Source organism: Lepidochelys olivacea (genome assembly GCF_965140295.1).
Source record: "Lepidochelys olivacea isolate rLepOli2 genome assembly, chromosome: 3".
Lineage (NCBI taxonomy): Eukaryota > Metazoa > Chordata > Testudines > Cheloniidae > Lepidochelys > Lepidochelys olivacea.
This window is the reverse complement of record NC_140413.1, coordinates 22,905,139-22,920,711: the sequence shown is the minus strand read 5'-3', so window position 1 is coordinate 22,920,711 and position 15,573 is coordinate 22,905,139. Positions and strand designations below refer to the sequence as shown.

At 39.8% G+C, this 15,573-nt stretch overlaps 1 protein-coding gene across 2 annotated transcripts in view; it reads right to left on the bottom strand.

Moving 5' to 3' along the window:
- Positions 1–1,089: 1,089 nt before the first annotated feature.
- The window catches only part of LOC311518364 (uncharacterized protein), a 109,710-nt gene continuing 95,226 nt past the window's right edge, over positions 1,090–15,573 (bottom strand). For both annotated transcript variants that reach the window (XR_014710961.1, XM_084624115.1), the window contains 2 exons: positions 12,023–12,073; positions 1,090–2,292 (listed from right to left, as the gene is read on the bottom strand). Coding sequence is in view for 1 of the 2 variants with exons in the window: in XM_084624115.1 (XP_084480241.1) it covers positions 2,113–2,292; positions 12,023–12,073 (231 nt within the window). In the remaining variant the exon portion in view is untranslated. The remainder of the gene's footprint in view (positions 2,293–12,022; positions 12,074–15,573) is intronic.

Sequence of the window (15,573 nt, the reverse complement as noted above, 5' to 3'; positions counted from 1 at the left end):
GCACAAGACAGAGAAGTGCCAGTTTACCTGGAAGCATTAATAACCATATCCATACAATTCAGGGTACCACTGCACTGAACATCCTTGCCACTGGATTCTTTCACAAGCTCATGAGGGACAGAACTTGCACCAACTAGTCTTTTTTCTCTGAGTGCCTAGGGGACTTCATAAAATATGACCCACAAGGACACAAAAAACATTAGCTTCCTAGGGATAGGCAGATCCCACACAAAATTAAATGGGCATTGTGGATTGCACACACATCCCTCTCAGGGGACCAAGGCAAGATAATGAAGCTTACTGATGCTATAGAGACAGTATGTTACCCGAAAGTAGTGTTCACAGCTATGAAGGTTAGATATCCAGAATAAGGGAGCAAGGGGAAACCTAACATCACATGAATTGATGCCATAATTACAGAAATGACACCCTTCAAGGAAGAGCAGTTGGGCAAGTGTTTATGAATTCTCTCTGCCAGCACAAAGCAGAGACTGTTGCTACTTTTGTCAACTGGGTAAATGATGCCTTTGGAAATGCCATGATGTAGGAGTCAAATAGAAAGAATTGTTCCACTGGACAATATGTTCACTTACACAAATTATAATACTGGAAGCATGAAATATAGAAGTAGTAAAGAAAATATAAGCATTCCTTTTCCACATTAAAGATGTCAAAAATGTTCTATTTTACTATGCTATATTGTAAATGCACTGTTAAAATAGGTCTTCCTTAAAGCAACAGTACTTTTGACTCATCAGTAAAATCTAGAAATCATCTGGATTGTAGGCCCTACCCCATGTAGATAGCATTTAAAATTCTGTAGGTAATAAAAAAATGTTGCTTTAATTATTTTTTCCCCATTGTTTTTGAGAAATGTATACAAAATAAAATTTCCTGACCATAAAGTCAACAAGGGAGTCTTGTGTTTTTCACATTTGCTTGTCTTGTCTAGTAGCATCAAATCCATGCTAGAACCTCACTGCTAGAATATTGCTAGAACCTCAGAAAATAAAAAATGTGATGAATTTTTTTTTCAATTGGCTTCAACTCAGCTTTAAAAAATGAATGATTTTTGTGTCTATCATTTTAGAAGTGCAACAATTTTTGTGCAAATAGTACTAGTTAGCCATCAAACTGCTTGTTTCTGAGAAACTGTGGATGAAGTTCTAGAAGCTGTTTAATAAAACATGAAGACTTTGTGCCTTCTGAGTATGAAAGACTGAAGGAGTGGTTTCCCCAAGCCCACATAGTAGAATTTTATCAGGCTCCAGTGGGAAAGAGGACCTCGTGTTCTCAAAAGGATGTTCGGCAATGTTTATTTTTCATTTAAAAATGGCAAGGCAGCTCAATAAAGGGGATTACAATTGAATACTATAAGAGAAACAACATCAAAAATGAAAACTGCTCCTCTGAGTTGAGCCAAGTTATTGAGTGGTTACTCACAAGTGTTTCAAAAATGACTACATTGAAAGGCTGCCCTATGGTAGCGTGTGCCAGATGCCTCCTGTAAGATGCTGAGCACCCACAACTCCTATGGAATTCACAGGAATTTAAGTCACTTAGCATCTCAACCAGATCAGGCAAATGGTATCCCACATCTAATTTCTATGTGAATTTTCTATATTAAAAATTCTATGTTAAGCACAACAATCATTTTATCTATATTGTCATTCTTGCGCCAGAAAAAAAGGGCTTTAACTTTGAGTTGGGTGTCTTACCCTCATTCCTATACATTAATGCTCACTGTGCTATGTCAGTCTGCTCGACAGACAAAGGGAAAGAAATGGGGCAAAGATAAAGGAAGACGGAAATATTTCAAGACTAGCCCATGTAGTGTAAATCAGCTTGTGTAACTTCTCTGGGTCACACAAAAACCTCACGCTCACATTTAATTTGCCCATCCTGAAGTATTTTTCCTAGTAATGCCAAATACCATAATGCTCTCTGTCAGTGATTTGAAATTATTGTATAAGCTACATATCGGGTACACTATTGTTAATGAAATGCACACAAGATGATGAACAACTTCCTTTTCCTGCTGGAGCCCAGCTGCAACCAGGCCCTGTATCCTTGATGCTGTAAATCAGGCCTTTGTACTCCGGGAGGATTCAATCAGCTGCAGGTGTGGGCCCGCCAAGGCCCGTCTGGGATTAGGTAGCAGCATTTGATATGAGATCCCAAACAGCACCAGCAATCCACACACCACATGTGGCCAGTCTTTGGAGAAAGCAAAGGAAAAACGCTGATGAAATGTGGCACAGGACCATGGAATGCAATTTCAAACTTCCACATCTGCAGGAAAGAGAGAATGAAAGTTCCTAATTTTACAATGATGATGTCATTGAGAATACATGATGGTGGAAATGATGTGCCAAGGTTTTCATAGATTTAACCATTTAGGATGCTGCTAACTGAGGGTTGAGTTTGTTTGTGACATTGCAGTTCTAAATGGAACACAAGAGCAGTTGCCATCCCTCAAATGTTGTGTGTATGTATACACATGGCCACACAAAACTTACATCAATTAAGCTGACGTTTTGTACAAATTCACTAACTGAAAACATTGCTACATCCATTTCAGTGCATATTCCTTTAAAAAAAGAGATGTAATCTGGACAAAGCAGTACCTCACACTCAATGAGGAAAAAGCATTTACACTCAGCAAGAAAAGAACACTAAGAGTTGTTCTGCTTTTGCCTTCCGCCTCCCCCCCTCCCAGTGTTAAGAGCTGTGAAGAATTTGCTTCTTTACATTTGTCCATGGTATTTAGGGATGAAGAAATATTAAAACAGTCTGGTTTTGTTATTACTGTAAATATAAAATACATTGAAAAGAGCATGCACTTGATTTTTGTAAAATCTGTTTTCCATTAGCTTATCTTGATAGCTGAAGTTAATCATTATTTTTGACCATATATGATTTAGATATGTCATTAATTCATGTACAATCCATCTGAATAATGATTGTGGTTTTCTGCTTTACAAATTCATCTACTTCACTGCGAAACCAAGAGAGTCAAATTCCATGCAACATCTGGTTTCCATTTTATGTAATTGCTATTTTTAGAGTTATAATCATGTGTTATTGTAAGGACCATGGTGTCAATCACTCAGCTAATGGGGAAAATTCAATGCCTAAATACCTGGGAGAACAAGAAGCTGACTGAAACAGGTGCATTTAGACACTTGGTTTTAAGTATAATTCTAGTCTTCCAATTTAAATAAATCATTTTAAGGAGAAACTATATTCTTTCCATTCCTTCTAGGAACCAAAAGTTTAATACAAGGGTGTCACACTATGTACCTGGACTTGTGCCCATTGGTTTCAGCAGGAGCAGGATCAGATCTTATATATAAGCTCCAGTACCATTAACTTAATGCATCTGCTAATCTTGAAGGTTAGCTTGTAGGAGCTATTGTATGAAGTAGCCCCCATTCATGAAGACTAGTTGCAGATTTTAGTAAAAGGAAAAGAGTAAACTTTAGCTTCTTCTTAAACAATAACAATAAGGTGTGCACACATGGCTAATTCTCCACACCTATAAAGAAGGCACAGACCAAAACAGGATAGCTATTCATGGGAAGAACTGCAACAATTCATATGTCCCAGAGAAATGTACAAAAATAATTCAAACAAAACTGTACGGGAAACATCTCGAGTAATGAACAGCTTTAACTTGCACTTTAAATAGATGTGGACTATTGTAAAGTATTCAGCAAGTACTATGAGCACTTAGTCACAGGATGCACTGGCATACAGAATTTCACCCAGAGGGCTCAACCAATAAACAAATGTGTTCTTCTCTGCCCACTTTCATTTTTAAACTATATTCATTTTTAAACTTTCAGGGCAACCAAATGATGATGAGCAATATGATGTTGAGCACTATGCTAACAAGTTCTAGACAGCATAATCTCAAAACAAATTATACATATCACGCATCTCTACCTTCTTAGAAATAGAGAGCTAATGATCCTTAGGAAGCTCACAAGGACTAATATGAGGTCCTTGTTAACAGAGCCCTTAAAAGGTGAAACTCAGATTTTTCTTTAAAAGTAGACATTTCTACCCCATCTCCTGGCGAGTATAGCCTTGAAAACAAACCAGCATAAACCAGTTTCTTGGAATGAAAAGAACAAGCCACTGGTTTTCACTACTGCAGAAGAAGACTGGGAGGGAAATTTCTAAAGATACACACAGACATACACACTTAATGTCAGTTAAGTGCACCTCAAATTTCAGTTTCCTTACCCTCGCCAAACTCCTCAAGCTGGCCTTAAACATAGTGGTGTGATGATGTGGATAGGAATAAATTACAGTTAGGAAAGCGGGGTTAGGAATTGGAATTCTTTTCACGACAGGACCTAAAATGCTAAGGTTGGCTCTGCTCATTAACATTTTTCATCCCCCACTGAAGATGGGACTGAGATGGCTGTTGCTCACTCAAGCAGCTGCCAAGCCAAAAGTTGTGCCTCGTTTTGCCATGGTTGCAACAGGCACATCCCCTCTTGTATCTCCCGCCAGTGGAGAGTTTAAGTATTACATTTTCTCTGGTGACATTCCCACAAAGTAATTGTGTGTGCATGTGCAGACTTAGCTAAGTAGGGTGTGATCAGATCCTTTTCCAGCGTGGATAACTGCCTTTGTGCCAGGATAAGTGCATAGCTGCCTTTACTCCTCTGTCATTTTATGTCATTGACACAAAGTAACTGTGTGTGTGAGTACATGTTTGTGTGTGGGTCCTACAATAGCTTTGCAGGGTGCCTCCACTGGGAATTAAATGAGCTAAACAAGGCTGTCTGCCAAAGCTGTGTCATGGGAAGGCGATTGAGATCCTTGTGCTGCTGCTGTGTCAAGCACATCAAATGCCATGTATCATTTCGAATGCGCAGTCAAACCGGTGAGTTTACTCTGGTCAGAATACATTGAGGTGAAAGTCAAGCACGTGAATGTCTGTAGACAATGGAAATGGCCAAAAAGGAACTAGTTTTAAATTTGAGGACTGGACTCTTTTTTGGTGTATTTGTCCATTTCTGTTATTTAGTCAGAAAAGCTAACAAGTAAATAGAAATATAACACTGTTATTAAAGTGAACATTGCATAGGAAAGAGCCCATCCAAAAGCCATGTCACCAACTCTCACAATTTTCTCAAAAGCTTAATGATATTTGGTGGTTTTTAAAGTTTCCATCCCTGGAGTCAGGTGAAAATGTGAAAATCTCAGATTTCATTTTTTTTTTAAACACGGTTCTTGCTCTCATAGTTGCAGAGAAAAGCCTGAAAACATGAGCTGAAAAGGCTCAAAAGCCAGAAGGCAATTCAGAAGAACCCCAGATTTATTATTTTTTTAAAATTTCATTATGGGAGGAGGGAGCCTGACTCATAATTTTTGAATGGTTGGGGTTGGCAACACTGCGGACATTACCTGAAGAAGCTCTAGATATAGTATAATATATATTTCATTTGAAGTATTGTTTCCTACCCTCTTGAATGGATAAATAAAATACCCAGGGCCATCATTTCAAAGGGGCCTCATCAAGACCCGAACATTTGTGCCTTTAATGTGCAATTACCTGCAACTGCAAATCACATTAAGATATCTAATTGCAGTACCATAACTGGAGTGTGCAAAACTAGATGGGAATGATGGACATAACTTTATTCTTCAAGTTTGCTAAATATATTTTGAAGGTGAACAAACTTCCCCTTGTAGAACCTAGACAGACAGATCCATCCTCATTCCTAAATGAATTGTGTAAACCAACCCCTTATTCAGGAAGGGAATTAAGCTACTCAACTAGTCTCACCTATGGACATACTTAAAGTTTAGGCAGGCGCTTAATTCCTTTCCTGAGTCGGGGTTGATTTTCTCAGTTCATTTAGGAATGAGGATGGGTCTGTCTCTCTCCTCTGTGTATTTGGAGGCTCAATATTCAAGAGTAAGCCACAGAAGATCACCTTCTGCTCACGTGAACAGATAATTTCTACTCCTACATTATGCAAATTCTAATGCAGCTTTTTGAGATCTATAGGCTTTTTAACTGACATGATTTTCATTTGTATAATAAAACAAATATAAAAGTAAAGCAGGTAACATTGATCGGATAAAAGTAAGCATAGGAAAAATTAGTCTGTATAGCGGTGGGGGGGGAGGGGAATTCCTAATGGTGAGACTTATTAGCCTGTGGAATAGCTTCCCAAGGGAAGTGGTGGAAGCCCCACTGAGGAAACCACTGACAACAAGACAAAACAAACCTCTTAAGAACGAATACACTGTAGGGAGTGATTCTAGATGGGCAGTGGAATTGATATGATGACCTCTTAGGTCATTTCCATATTCATTTTCTATGAAGTTATGTCAGGTAATGAATGAATAGACTCAGTGTAAAAAATAGCTAGCTTAGGAGGATTTTAAAAGTAAACGAGTGGAACACAGTTTGAAATAGTCATGTTTTCCTCTCAGAGCAGGCCAACGTAAATATTATTTCACATGTTATCAAGTAATTCTAAAACTAAACATACTCACCCTAACAATGGTTATGATCAAAATTTAACAATGTCCTTTTGAAAGTTCTCAGTACATAAAACTTAAAAGTAGCCTTAAGGTATAGATGACTAAAAGTTTGGAGTTGGGTGCTTCTTGCTCATTGGGGCGAAGGAGCTTGTTTGTTTTTAATATTGCATTCCATTTATTTTATGCTTTTCCCTCAGTTCAGTTCTCAATGTGTTACAAATGGTCATCATTAGGTTTCAGGGTTAGAAAATGTCCCCAGTATAGGCAGTTCCAAGAAGCCACTATGTAAGCAGGTTTAACTCCAGTTAAGTCTGTAGCATTATAACTACTTACACCAGGGCTGAATTTCGTTTAATAACTTATGTGTAAGATGCTGCCCATCCAATAGCAGTCCCTATCCCTTATTCTCACTTAAGTATCTTTAATCACCAGGCTACAAACATATTCTGCCAGTTTCCAGTTTAGGGATCTATTTCTAGAGTAACATTATCTGTTTCGCGGTATCTTTACCATTTTTGTTTCAATATTTACATTGTGGTGATATTTATCTTGTTCTGTTCCAACAGGGGAAGAGAATTTGCTAATAAAGGAATCATCACTTGAAGAGATATTGAAATGTATGAGCGCCTCTTCTGACAAGCTGCATGCCCATTGACTTCAGTGCTGAGGGTGATCAGCACCTTGCAGCACCAGACCCTACATTCCAAAGTAGGAGAGCACATGGCTCTGGTGTTGTGATTCTTCCTCTTTCTTCTACTTTTGGTATTTGCTGGTTTTCCTCACTTCCCAGCTTTTGGAGTCATATCAGTAGGTGAGGATCTCAGCTTTTGTTTATGAAAATAAAAATGCTTTTAGTTCTGTTGAGAAAACCTTGAAAATGCAAACTCTAATGGCTCAAAAACCAGAAGGCAAATCAGAACTCCAAATTATTGTTGTTTTTTTCAAGTCCATGGTTTTTAAACCAACGTCATGATTTTTTTCAGCCCTGATACAATTTTTCAATGCTTGTAGTTGACAATACCATGGTTCGTTCCGGTGAGTTAAAAGGCAGCAGTCTCTAGGGATGCAGAAAGATAGGTTTAATAGGAAGATTAAAATCTTGCCTTATTTCACAACATGTCAAAATGCAAGGAGAGCAATCAACAACCTAGGCCTGTTGAATGGAGGTTATCTAAGGGCTGCCTAGCAGATCATGGCAACAAGCCTCTAAAGCATTGCTGAGTGTGATGATTTTTGCACTTATTTGCCTTCCATGGCTTTTACTCCACTGCAAGCTTAACATATGCACCTGCATAATTGAAAACAATCCAACTGTAAGTGCTACTCATGCAAAAAAAAAGACACAAAACAAAACAAAAAAATGACAGAGAATTTCATAGGGCCGGCACTAGACCAGTAAAAATAGCTGATGAACTTTGCCAGCTGTTGAAAACTGTCTGTGGGATCAGTTCCTTTGTTCTTCTCTAATAATAGTTTTAGTTTATGTTTCTTTTTTTCCTTCTTTTTCTTTTACTTTTACTGTTTTCATTTTGCTTTGATGTTGAAAACAGCCACAGCTGCATTACAAAAATAATAGCTCCCACTTTCATATACAAGTTCATGCACTGGGAGGCAACATTCTGAATACACACATGCACACACACACACAAATTTTGTGCATAATCTGATGGTGACCATCTATGACCAAACAAGAAAAATAGGACCTCTCTCTCTCTCTCAAAACAAAACAAAAAGACAAAGAATCATCTGGCCCGTTTATAGTGGGATCTTTTAATAACAACCAACAATAACCTCTTGACATTTATATAGTTAGTGCATTCCCCTCGAAGGCTTTCAATTCCCTGCACAAATATGAATTAATTATTGTATTTATTTATTCAAATTTTTATTTTGCTACCAGTGCTCTGAACACCCTTAACAATCTTCTAAAATTATATTAATAAATAAACAGACCCGTGAATTACCTCAGATCAAATCAACCGGCAACGAAATAAATATAACAGAAATTAATCAACCTTCCTGCACATATCCTACTATGTCCCACAACCACCACTACCCAGCTCAACTCCTCACGTGCAAAGGAGAAAGGGTAGACCTCCCAGTGTGTTCTGAAGACTAACAAACGTGGGCAATTAAGACCATGAAAGCAGAGAATATCTTCCAAAGGCCTGGAAGCCCTAACAAAGAACACCCTCCCAGCTAGCCCTCATCCCTTGTTTAATTTAGCCTCACATATATAGACGAGTGATATAGGTAAGTATTATGCCTATTCTAAAAATGAGGAAAGTGAAGCACAGTGACAGGTTAAATGACTTGTTTAAGGTGACACAGGAAGCCTGTTGCAGAGCTGGGAATTGAACCCAGGTCTTCTAAATCCCAGCTCTGCATTTAACCACATGACCTTCCTTCCCTTGGACATGAAAAACAAGGATATTTTTTATGAAAAAATATTTTCTTCCTTTGTATGTCTTTTCATAGGATGCCTAAAATGGAGCATTCCTGTTGATTTTGACTCGACTTCCTGAATAGCCCCCATTATTATAATGTTGCTTAAAATAACAGAATAATTAGATCACAATTCGTAACCCCTGGAGTATAGATCAGCAAAATTAGCCGCAAAATAGCAGGCCAGATTGTAGAACCCTTACTCTTGTTGGTCAGGATTTACCTAGACAAGTAGTTCCACTGACTTGGTTGGGACTACTCAGGTAAGTAAAAGCTCACCAGTGTATATATTTCACAACCAAGCCCAGAGACTGGAGTAGGGAACTGTAGTCAAGACTCCTGAGTTCTATTCCTAGTGATATATTATTATTTAATATCAATATTACAGACTGAGACCTCTGGGCACTACAGATTAGTGTCCTGTTGTGATAGGCACTATACAAACATTATATGAAGACTGTCCCTATGCTCAAGTGTTTACATTCAAAGCCCTGATCTTATAGTCTGCCAGACTGAGGGTATATCTACACTGCTGACTCGGGCTCATGGGCTCAGCAAAGGGACTGTTTAATTGCAGTCTAAATGTTCTGCTTGAAGTCCAGGCTCTATGACCCTGCAAGGTGAAAGGATCCCAGAGCTCAGACTGCAGACCGAGCCCAAATGTCTACGCTGCAATTAAACAGCCCCTTAGCCCGAGTCAGCTGGCCCGGGCCAGCCATGAGTTTTTAATTGAAGTATAGACATACTCTGAAAGCTATATGATCTCTGACCAATCATTTCTGCTCTTTGAGCATCGTTTTCCCAATTGAAAATATTTCCCTACCTTGCAGGCACACTGCAAGTCTTAATTAATTAGGGCCGATTCTGCTCCTGTTACATTGAATCAATTAGGCTGTTCACAAGAGTAAGGATTGAAACACTGAAGCTCAAGGTAACTAAGATGCTAAAGATCAGAATTTGATTTTCTGGCTCCACTCATGATCTCATGCTCTCACTTCATGAAGAAGGCAAATCACCCAATCTAAAAAGAAACAGATTTATCGCCTTGCCTACGGTCAAGTATTCTTCTTCAAAGTTCAGTTCAGCTCTGAGTTGAGTCTTAAATTAAAATCAATATTTTGTTATGCAGGCAAGTGTACATTCCCTATAGGGCAGAGCTATTTTTTTAACACTTTGAAAATCATAGTTTTTCAATTATCCAGAAACCCCAACCAGCTCTACAACTGGTAGAAAACTCTAAAAAAAAAACTTGCATTAAAATCTACAGGGTCCCACCTGCTCTTTAAATCAAAAACTCTAATTCTGGGCCATTTTTTTTCCCATTAGAAACCTGAATTTCAAGAAATTTCAAGCAGCTCTATTCTAAATGCTTCAATGAAATATTTTTAAAACCCCTCTGTCCCTAGGAATTAAACTGCCATCATTATAAAGCAGGAAGAATTGGTTAGTGGCAGTGGACAATAAAAAAAAAAAAACTGAGAAAAATGTGGTAGCCTCAAAATATCCCAAACTCTTTTAAAGTGATGGAAATTATTAGAGTTAGCTCATCGTACTAGGAATATACAAATAATTTCAGATATATGGATCAAAGAAACGCAGTCAACGAAGGTAACTCTGGAACACAGAGTGCAAGAAGCAGCAATGTCTTATTTTAGGCCTGCAAGCCGTATGCATTTTTTGTTTTGTTTTGTAATTATTGCCAGTTAGCTTTAAAGACTTTGCCAGTAGAATGAAATGTTCTTCCTCCTGTTGAGTCTGCTTCCATCTGTACCTTCCCACCCATGACAGAAACATTTAGTAATGATTAGTGATGGCTACATCTACTCCAGGAAGCAGCTGGGCCACTGACTGGTCTTATGTGTCATAGAAATTCCAGGGTGTTCTGCAGCTTCAGGTTATTATATGATAAACTCTATTTAAAAGCAGTTGTCACGGCAATCAGTGGATACTGATCCCTGTCATGTGACAGAAATATTGAGCTTTGTCATCCTGGCATGGACCACGTGATTAGAGGAGGAAAAAAAGATCCAATTACTTGCCTGAGCACTTGTGTGTCAGACCCTTGCTATAGAGATGGATGTTTAGGGGTACAATTTAGCAATGGTTCAGTTGCCATGTAGTGGAAGTTGTGCTCATTAGTTGCTATACAAAGTGTTGCCAATCCTCAAGATTTTTTTGAGTGTCATGGGACTTCAGTTAGGGCTGGAGTCAGGTGAAAGGTGACCTGGAAAGCTCCAGCCCTCTTTAAAATTTAAGCCCTGTCTAGGAACAGCCCCCCTCTGATTGGCTTCCTTCTCCACCTCCTGGGAAAGAGCAGCCAATCAGGGCAAACAGGACCTTTCCCCCCTCCCCTCAAGAACTGACATCATTCTCACAGGAGGGGGTCAGGAAAGAGGGAGCAAACAGAGCCAAGCAGCTCAGGGCAGGCCAGCTCCCTCCTTCCCCTCCTGTGGCTCCTCCGCTTCTCCCCTTCTTTCTCCCTCCCTGCACCACCTGGCAGGGTAAGGGAGAGAGGGAGGTGAAGAATCCCTCAAGCTGCCCCCATCAGCCTGGAATGGGGATAAGGAGACCTCAGTGCATTCCCCCCCCCCAAGCCTGGGAAAGAGGGGTGACAAACCCCAGGACTTGCAGGAGGAGCTGGGATGAAGCTGTGGAGGGGGAGAACTGATTTGGGGTTTGGGGGAGAGTGTTGATTTGGGGCCTTGGAAAGGTGGATGTGGGGTAAGATCTCCTGCCAAAACCCACCTTACTCTGTACATTTGGGAGCGCTGGCAACCCAGTAACTGTCACACACACACACACTGGGGAGGGTGTGTCAGAATGAGTGCATAAACCAAAAGGCAGACCAAATGTAATACAATATGATTTTTTAAGAAAAAGTTCTCGTGATTTTTGAGACAGTCTCATGATTGTTTGGGGTCTGACACATAATTTTTGAGCCTTCAGGGTTGGCAATACTATACTCGATACAGTATATAACACTCACAGATACAATGCACGTGAAATGGTCCTTTCCCCTCCCACAAACTAGATTAATAACATTCATTAATTTATAAATAATTACCTGAAAGAAAAGCCCACCACCACAGGAATGAAAACCCAGAAGATTTGGCACCTGAAACAAAGAGATTTGCTGTTATGCATTGTATGAGAGTCTAGCCAATAAAACAAGAAAGACCTGGTTTGCTACATTCTATTTTCTCTTCTTCACTTCCTTGGTAATGCAGGGTAGGGCCTATGGTCCTAACCGCAGGCATTTGAGGTGAGGTTAGAGCCAAGTTGCTCCTCCCTCTCAGGCAACAGCACAGTCCCCACCATTGCATTAGGGTCTGGTCCAGTGCTGCTTGGTGTTTCAGAGCATTGAGCTATGATTCCCCTGCTCCGCACAGAGCTAGAGAACTCTGTGTAGTTGCTCCAGTGATGGAATGGAAGAGCCACCCACAATAAAAGTAGAAAATCTGTTGAAGGCAAACCTTAGTGGAAAGGTGATAGGTCAGCCTTTCCTTCCAACGGGAGAGGTTGAGTGATAGGCCACAATAGCCAATCTCCTGAGAGCTGGGAGGCCCAGGTTGGAGTCCTTGCTCTTGGCCTGATTCCCAATCTCTCCTATTGGAACTGTTCCACTTTGTATAGATAATAAAATATTCACTGGGCAAGAGCTCAAGGATTATACTACTCAATTAGGATGTGGGAATCAGCCAGAGAAGGGACTTGAAGCTGGTTTTCCACCTCCCAGGTGAGTGCCCTAACCAGGGATTCCATCCTGGGCATGAGAAACCTTCTCAACAAAATCTGTGCTGAAACATTAGTTCCTGTGAAAAGCTTCAGTTCTGATTAATTAGCTTATTCCAAATAAAAAGAACATTTCATCCAAAAATTCCTAACCAATTCTAGAAGGCTTCATAGTTAAACACTATTAGACACTTATTTCCCTCAAGCTGGCTGTGCTCTATCTCCAAGGCTAGATTTTAATGTTAAGTATTATCTTCCTTTCTTATTGCCCCTGCCTAACTCTAACCTTTCCACCATTAATCCAGCTGTTCTGCCACTGTACTTCCCTAAACAAATGTATAAGCCTCCTTGACAATCTGAGAGGAAGAAATGTCTATTTCAGAGTAGATTTAAAACTGCATGATTGTGGGACAGGCCAAAAGCCAGAACCAATCAAATATCCAAAAGTATTAAAATTTAATAAAATGTAAATTAAGTGAGGCCATAAAGATGCTTGTCTCCATAGCTAAAGTAAGCGGCCAAACCCGCATGTCCTTGGTCCCAATCTCCAGCAAAATAGTCTCCTGCTGATAAGATATTGTCCCTCTTCGATTTCACCTGAGTACAGTCATGTAGCATTACCACTGTATATGATATGTTTCCAAGTCAATACATGGGGCTTAGCTTTTCAACTTCCATTTAGGAGATAGTATAAATTTGTGGTGGTGGTGGTGGGGAACAAACAAATAAAGAGAAACCCAATAGCCAGGAAGGAACTGGATTATAATTTGGCCTAAGACATTGGCTAACATCACCAGGTGACCTTCTGCAAGTCATTTGACTTCTTCCATCAGCCCAGCTGGAAATGAAAGCAAGACCTCACTGGAAACCAGACATTGCATGTAAACTGCGGTTTTCTAGATAAATAAATTACAAAAGAACGTTTTATAGCGGTCACACAGCCAATGTTCCGCACGTTGAACAGACAATGGTAACATAAAACTTGTGTGAATCCTGTGTGGCAAAACTGCTGTGCTACAGAGTACTCTACTGAAGTTACAAATGATCCAAACAGTTCCTCATCCTAGGACACTGAAATCACAGCATGCCAAATTCTGATATCCTTGCTCATTTTTGGCAGGACATTATTCCACCTGCAATCCCATCAATTTCAGTGGGACTATTCAGAGAGCAAAGTACAACTCACTGGCAGTGAGCCTGGCAGAATCTGCCCCCTCTATGCCATCAACAAGCACAAAACCATAGCAAGGGCTCAGTTGTGCACACTGGGGAGCATTTATTCATGTGAGTAATCCCATTCATTTCAATGGGATTATTCACATGAGGATCAACAGGATTAATACCCATAGAGATGACCCCTAAACCATTATATTTACAGTGTGAGCCTACTCCTACTAAACTCAAAGGAGTTATGCCATTGACTTCAATGGGAGCAGAATCAGGGCCTCTATAAGGTCAGCATTTGTTTCAAATGTTCATACATCTAAGGTGTTCTCTTCCTGGGCTCAATCTTGCAAGATATTGAGTGAGCTCAACTGCATTTGAAGTCAACAAGTGTTGGGGGCTCGCTGCACCTTACAAACTCAGGCCCTCTCTGAGATATTGGCTTTGTTAATTAAAGGGGCACATTGCTGGGAAGCTAGTTACATGCATTATGCCAACATGTAAAATTAATATTTCAAATGGACTTTACATTTTCCAGTTTTTAAATGCTGCATCAGGTAACACAGGAGCAATAAGAGCTCTTGTTTACTCCCGAATTACGGCGGATTCTCAAGATAACACATTCCACACTTGGGTCTCTAGGAGAGAGAGTTTGTACAAATTTACACAGTCCTGGGTAGGAGGCAATGCAGAGCTACACTGACCCTAGAGGAGCAATGGAAGAACTTGTGCTTGAGGAGATACAGTCCATCTTGAGGTTGCTTGGCGCAACACACAGTGAACATTTTGCAATATCCATTAAAATGATGCAGATTTGTCCCCCTGGTGGGTTGATGCTATAATCCTGCCCTGCCTTCAGGAGCCTCCTTACCTTTATTTCAGGCCACTTGCTTGCTGGGGGGAAGAAAATGAGATCAGTCCTTGCCTGAAGAAACTGTTGTGAGTGGTCCTAGCACAGATGGCACAAGGAGCAGTGGGAGGAGAGAAAGGTTTATTGCACATGCCCTGCCCTTTCCATAGGGACCCACACAATGGTTCATCACACTGCAACCCTCCGAGCATATCTGAGTGAGTTAAACTCCAAGACTGCTTGGCTAGCTATTGTTTTTTTACTCCTTGCTATGTGAAACTAGCAATATTGTACATAAAAAGCCTGTTGGGAGAAACGTGTTTTTCCTCCATCAGCGAGCAGATGGCACGCAGATTTTGTGCATCATTTATAAATTATTTCAAAGTCTATTTCTCTATTCCAAAGAGATTACAGGAATCTACATCTGCATTTTAATGTAATTGTTTCCATGTCACATGAATGAGGCATAGGAGGGTTACAAAAAAATGAAGAACACCATAGTTGGCTGACAGCTGCAAGAATTTGGGGAAACCCGCCTACCAAATCCCTCCTCACACCTTGTTTTATTTATTTATTTTTATTTATTTATTTTTGACACTACGACTTTAGAAGAAAGTCTGCTAGCCTACATGGGCAGCTAGAATTCAGTTTCACTGAAAAATTTGCAATAATAATAAATGAAATAGCAAAAGCTGCATCTGTTATAATAAACCAAAACTGAAGTGCAAGTGAGAGTGCTTTTATATATGATGCTTCATACTTATTTCTCTTCTCAAAAAGGGTCAAAGCATGCCTTCTGTGGGATGCCAAAACTGGAAGAATTTCCTAAATTATCCTGGTCAGGATAAACTGACCCTCTATTCACTGTG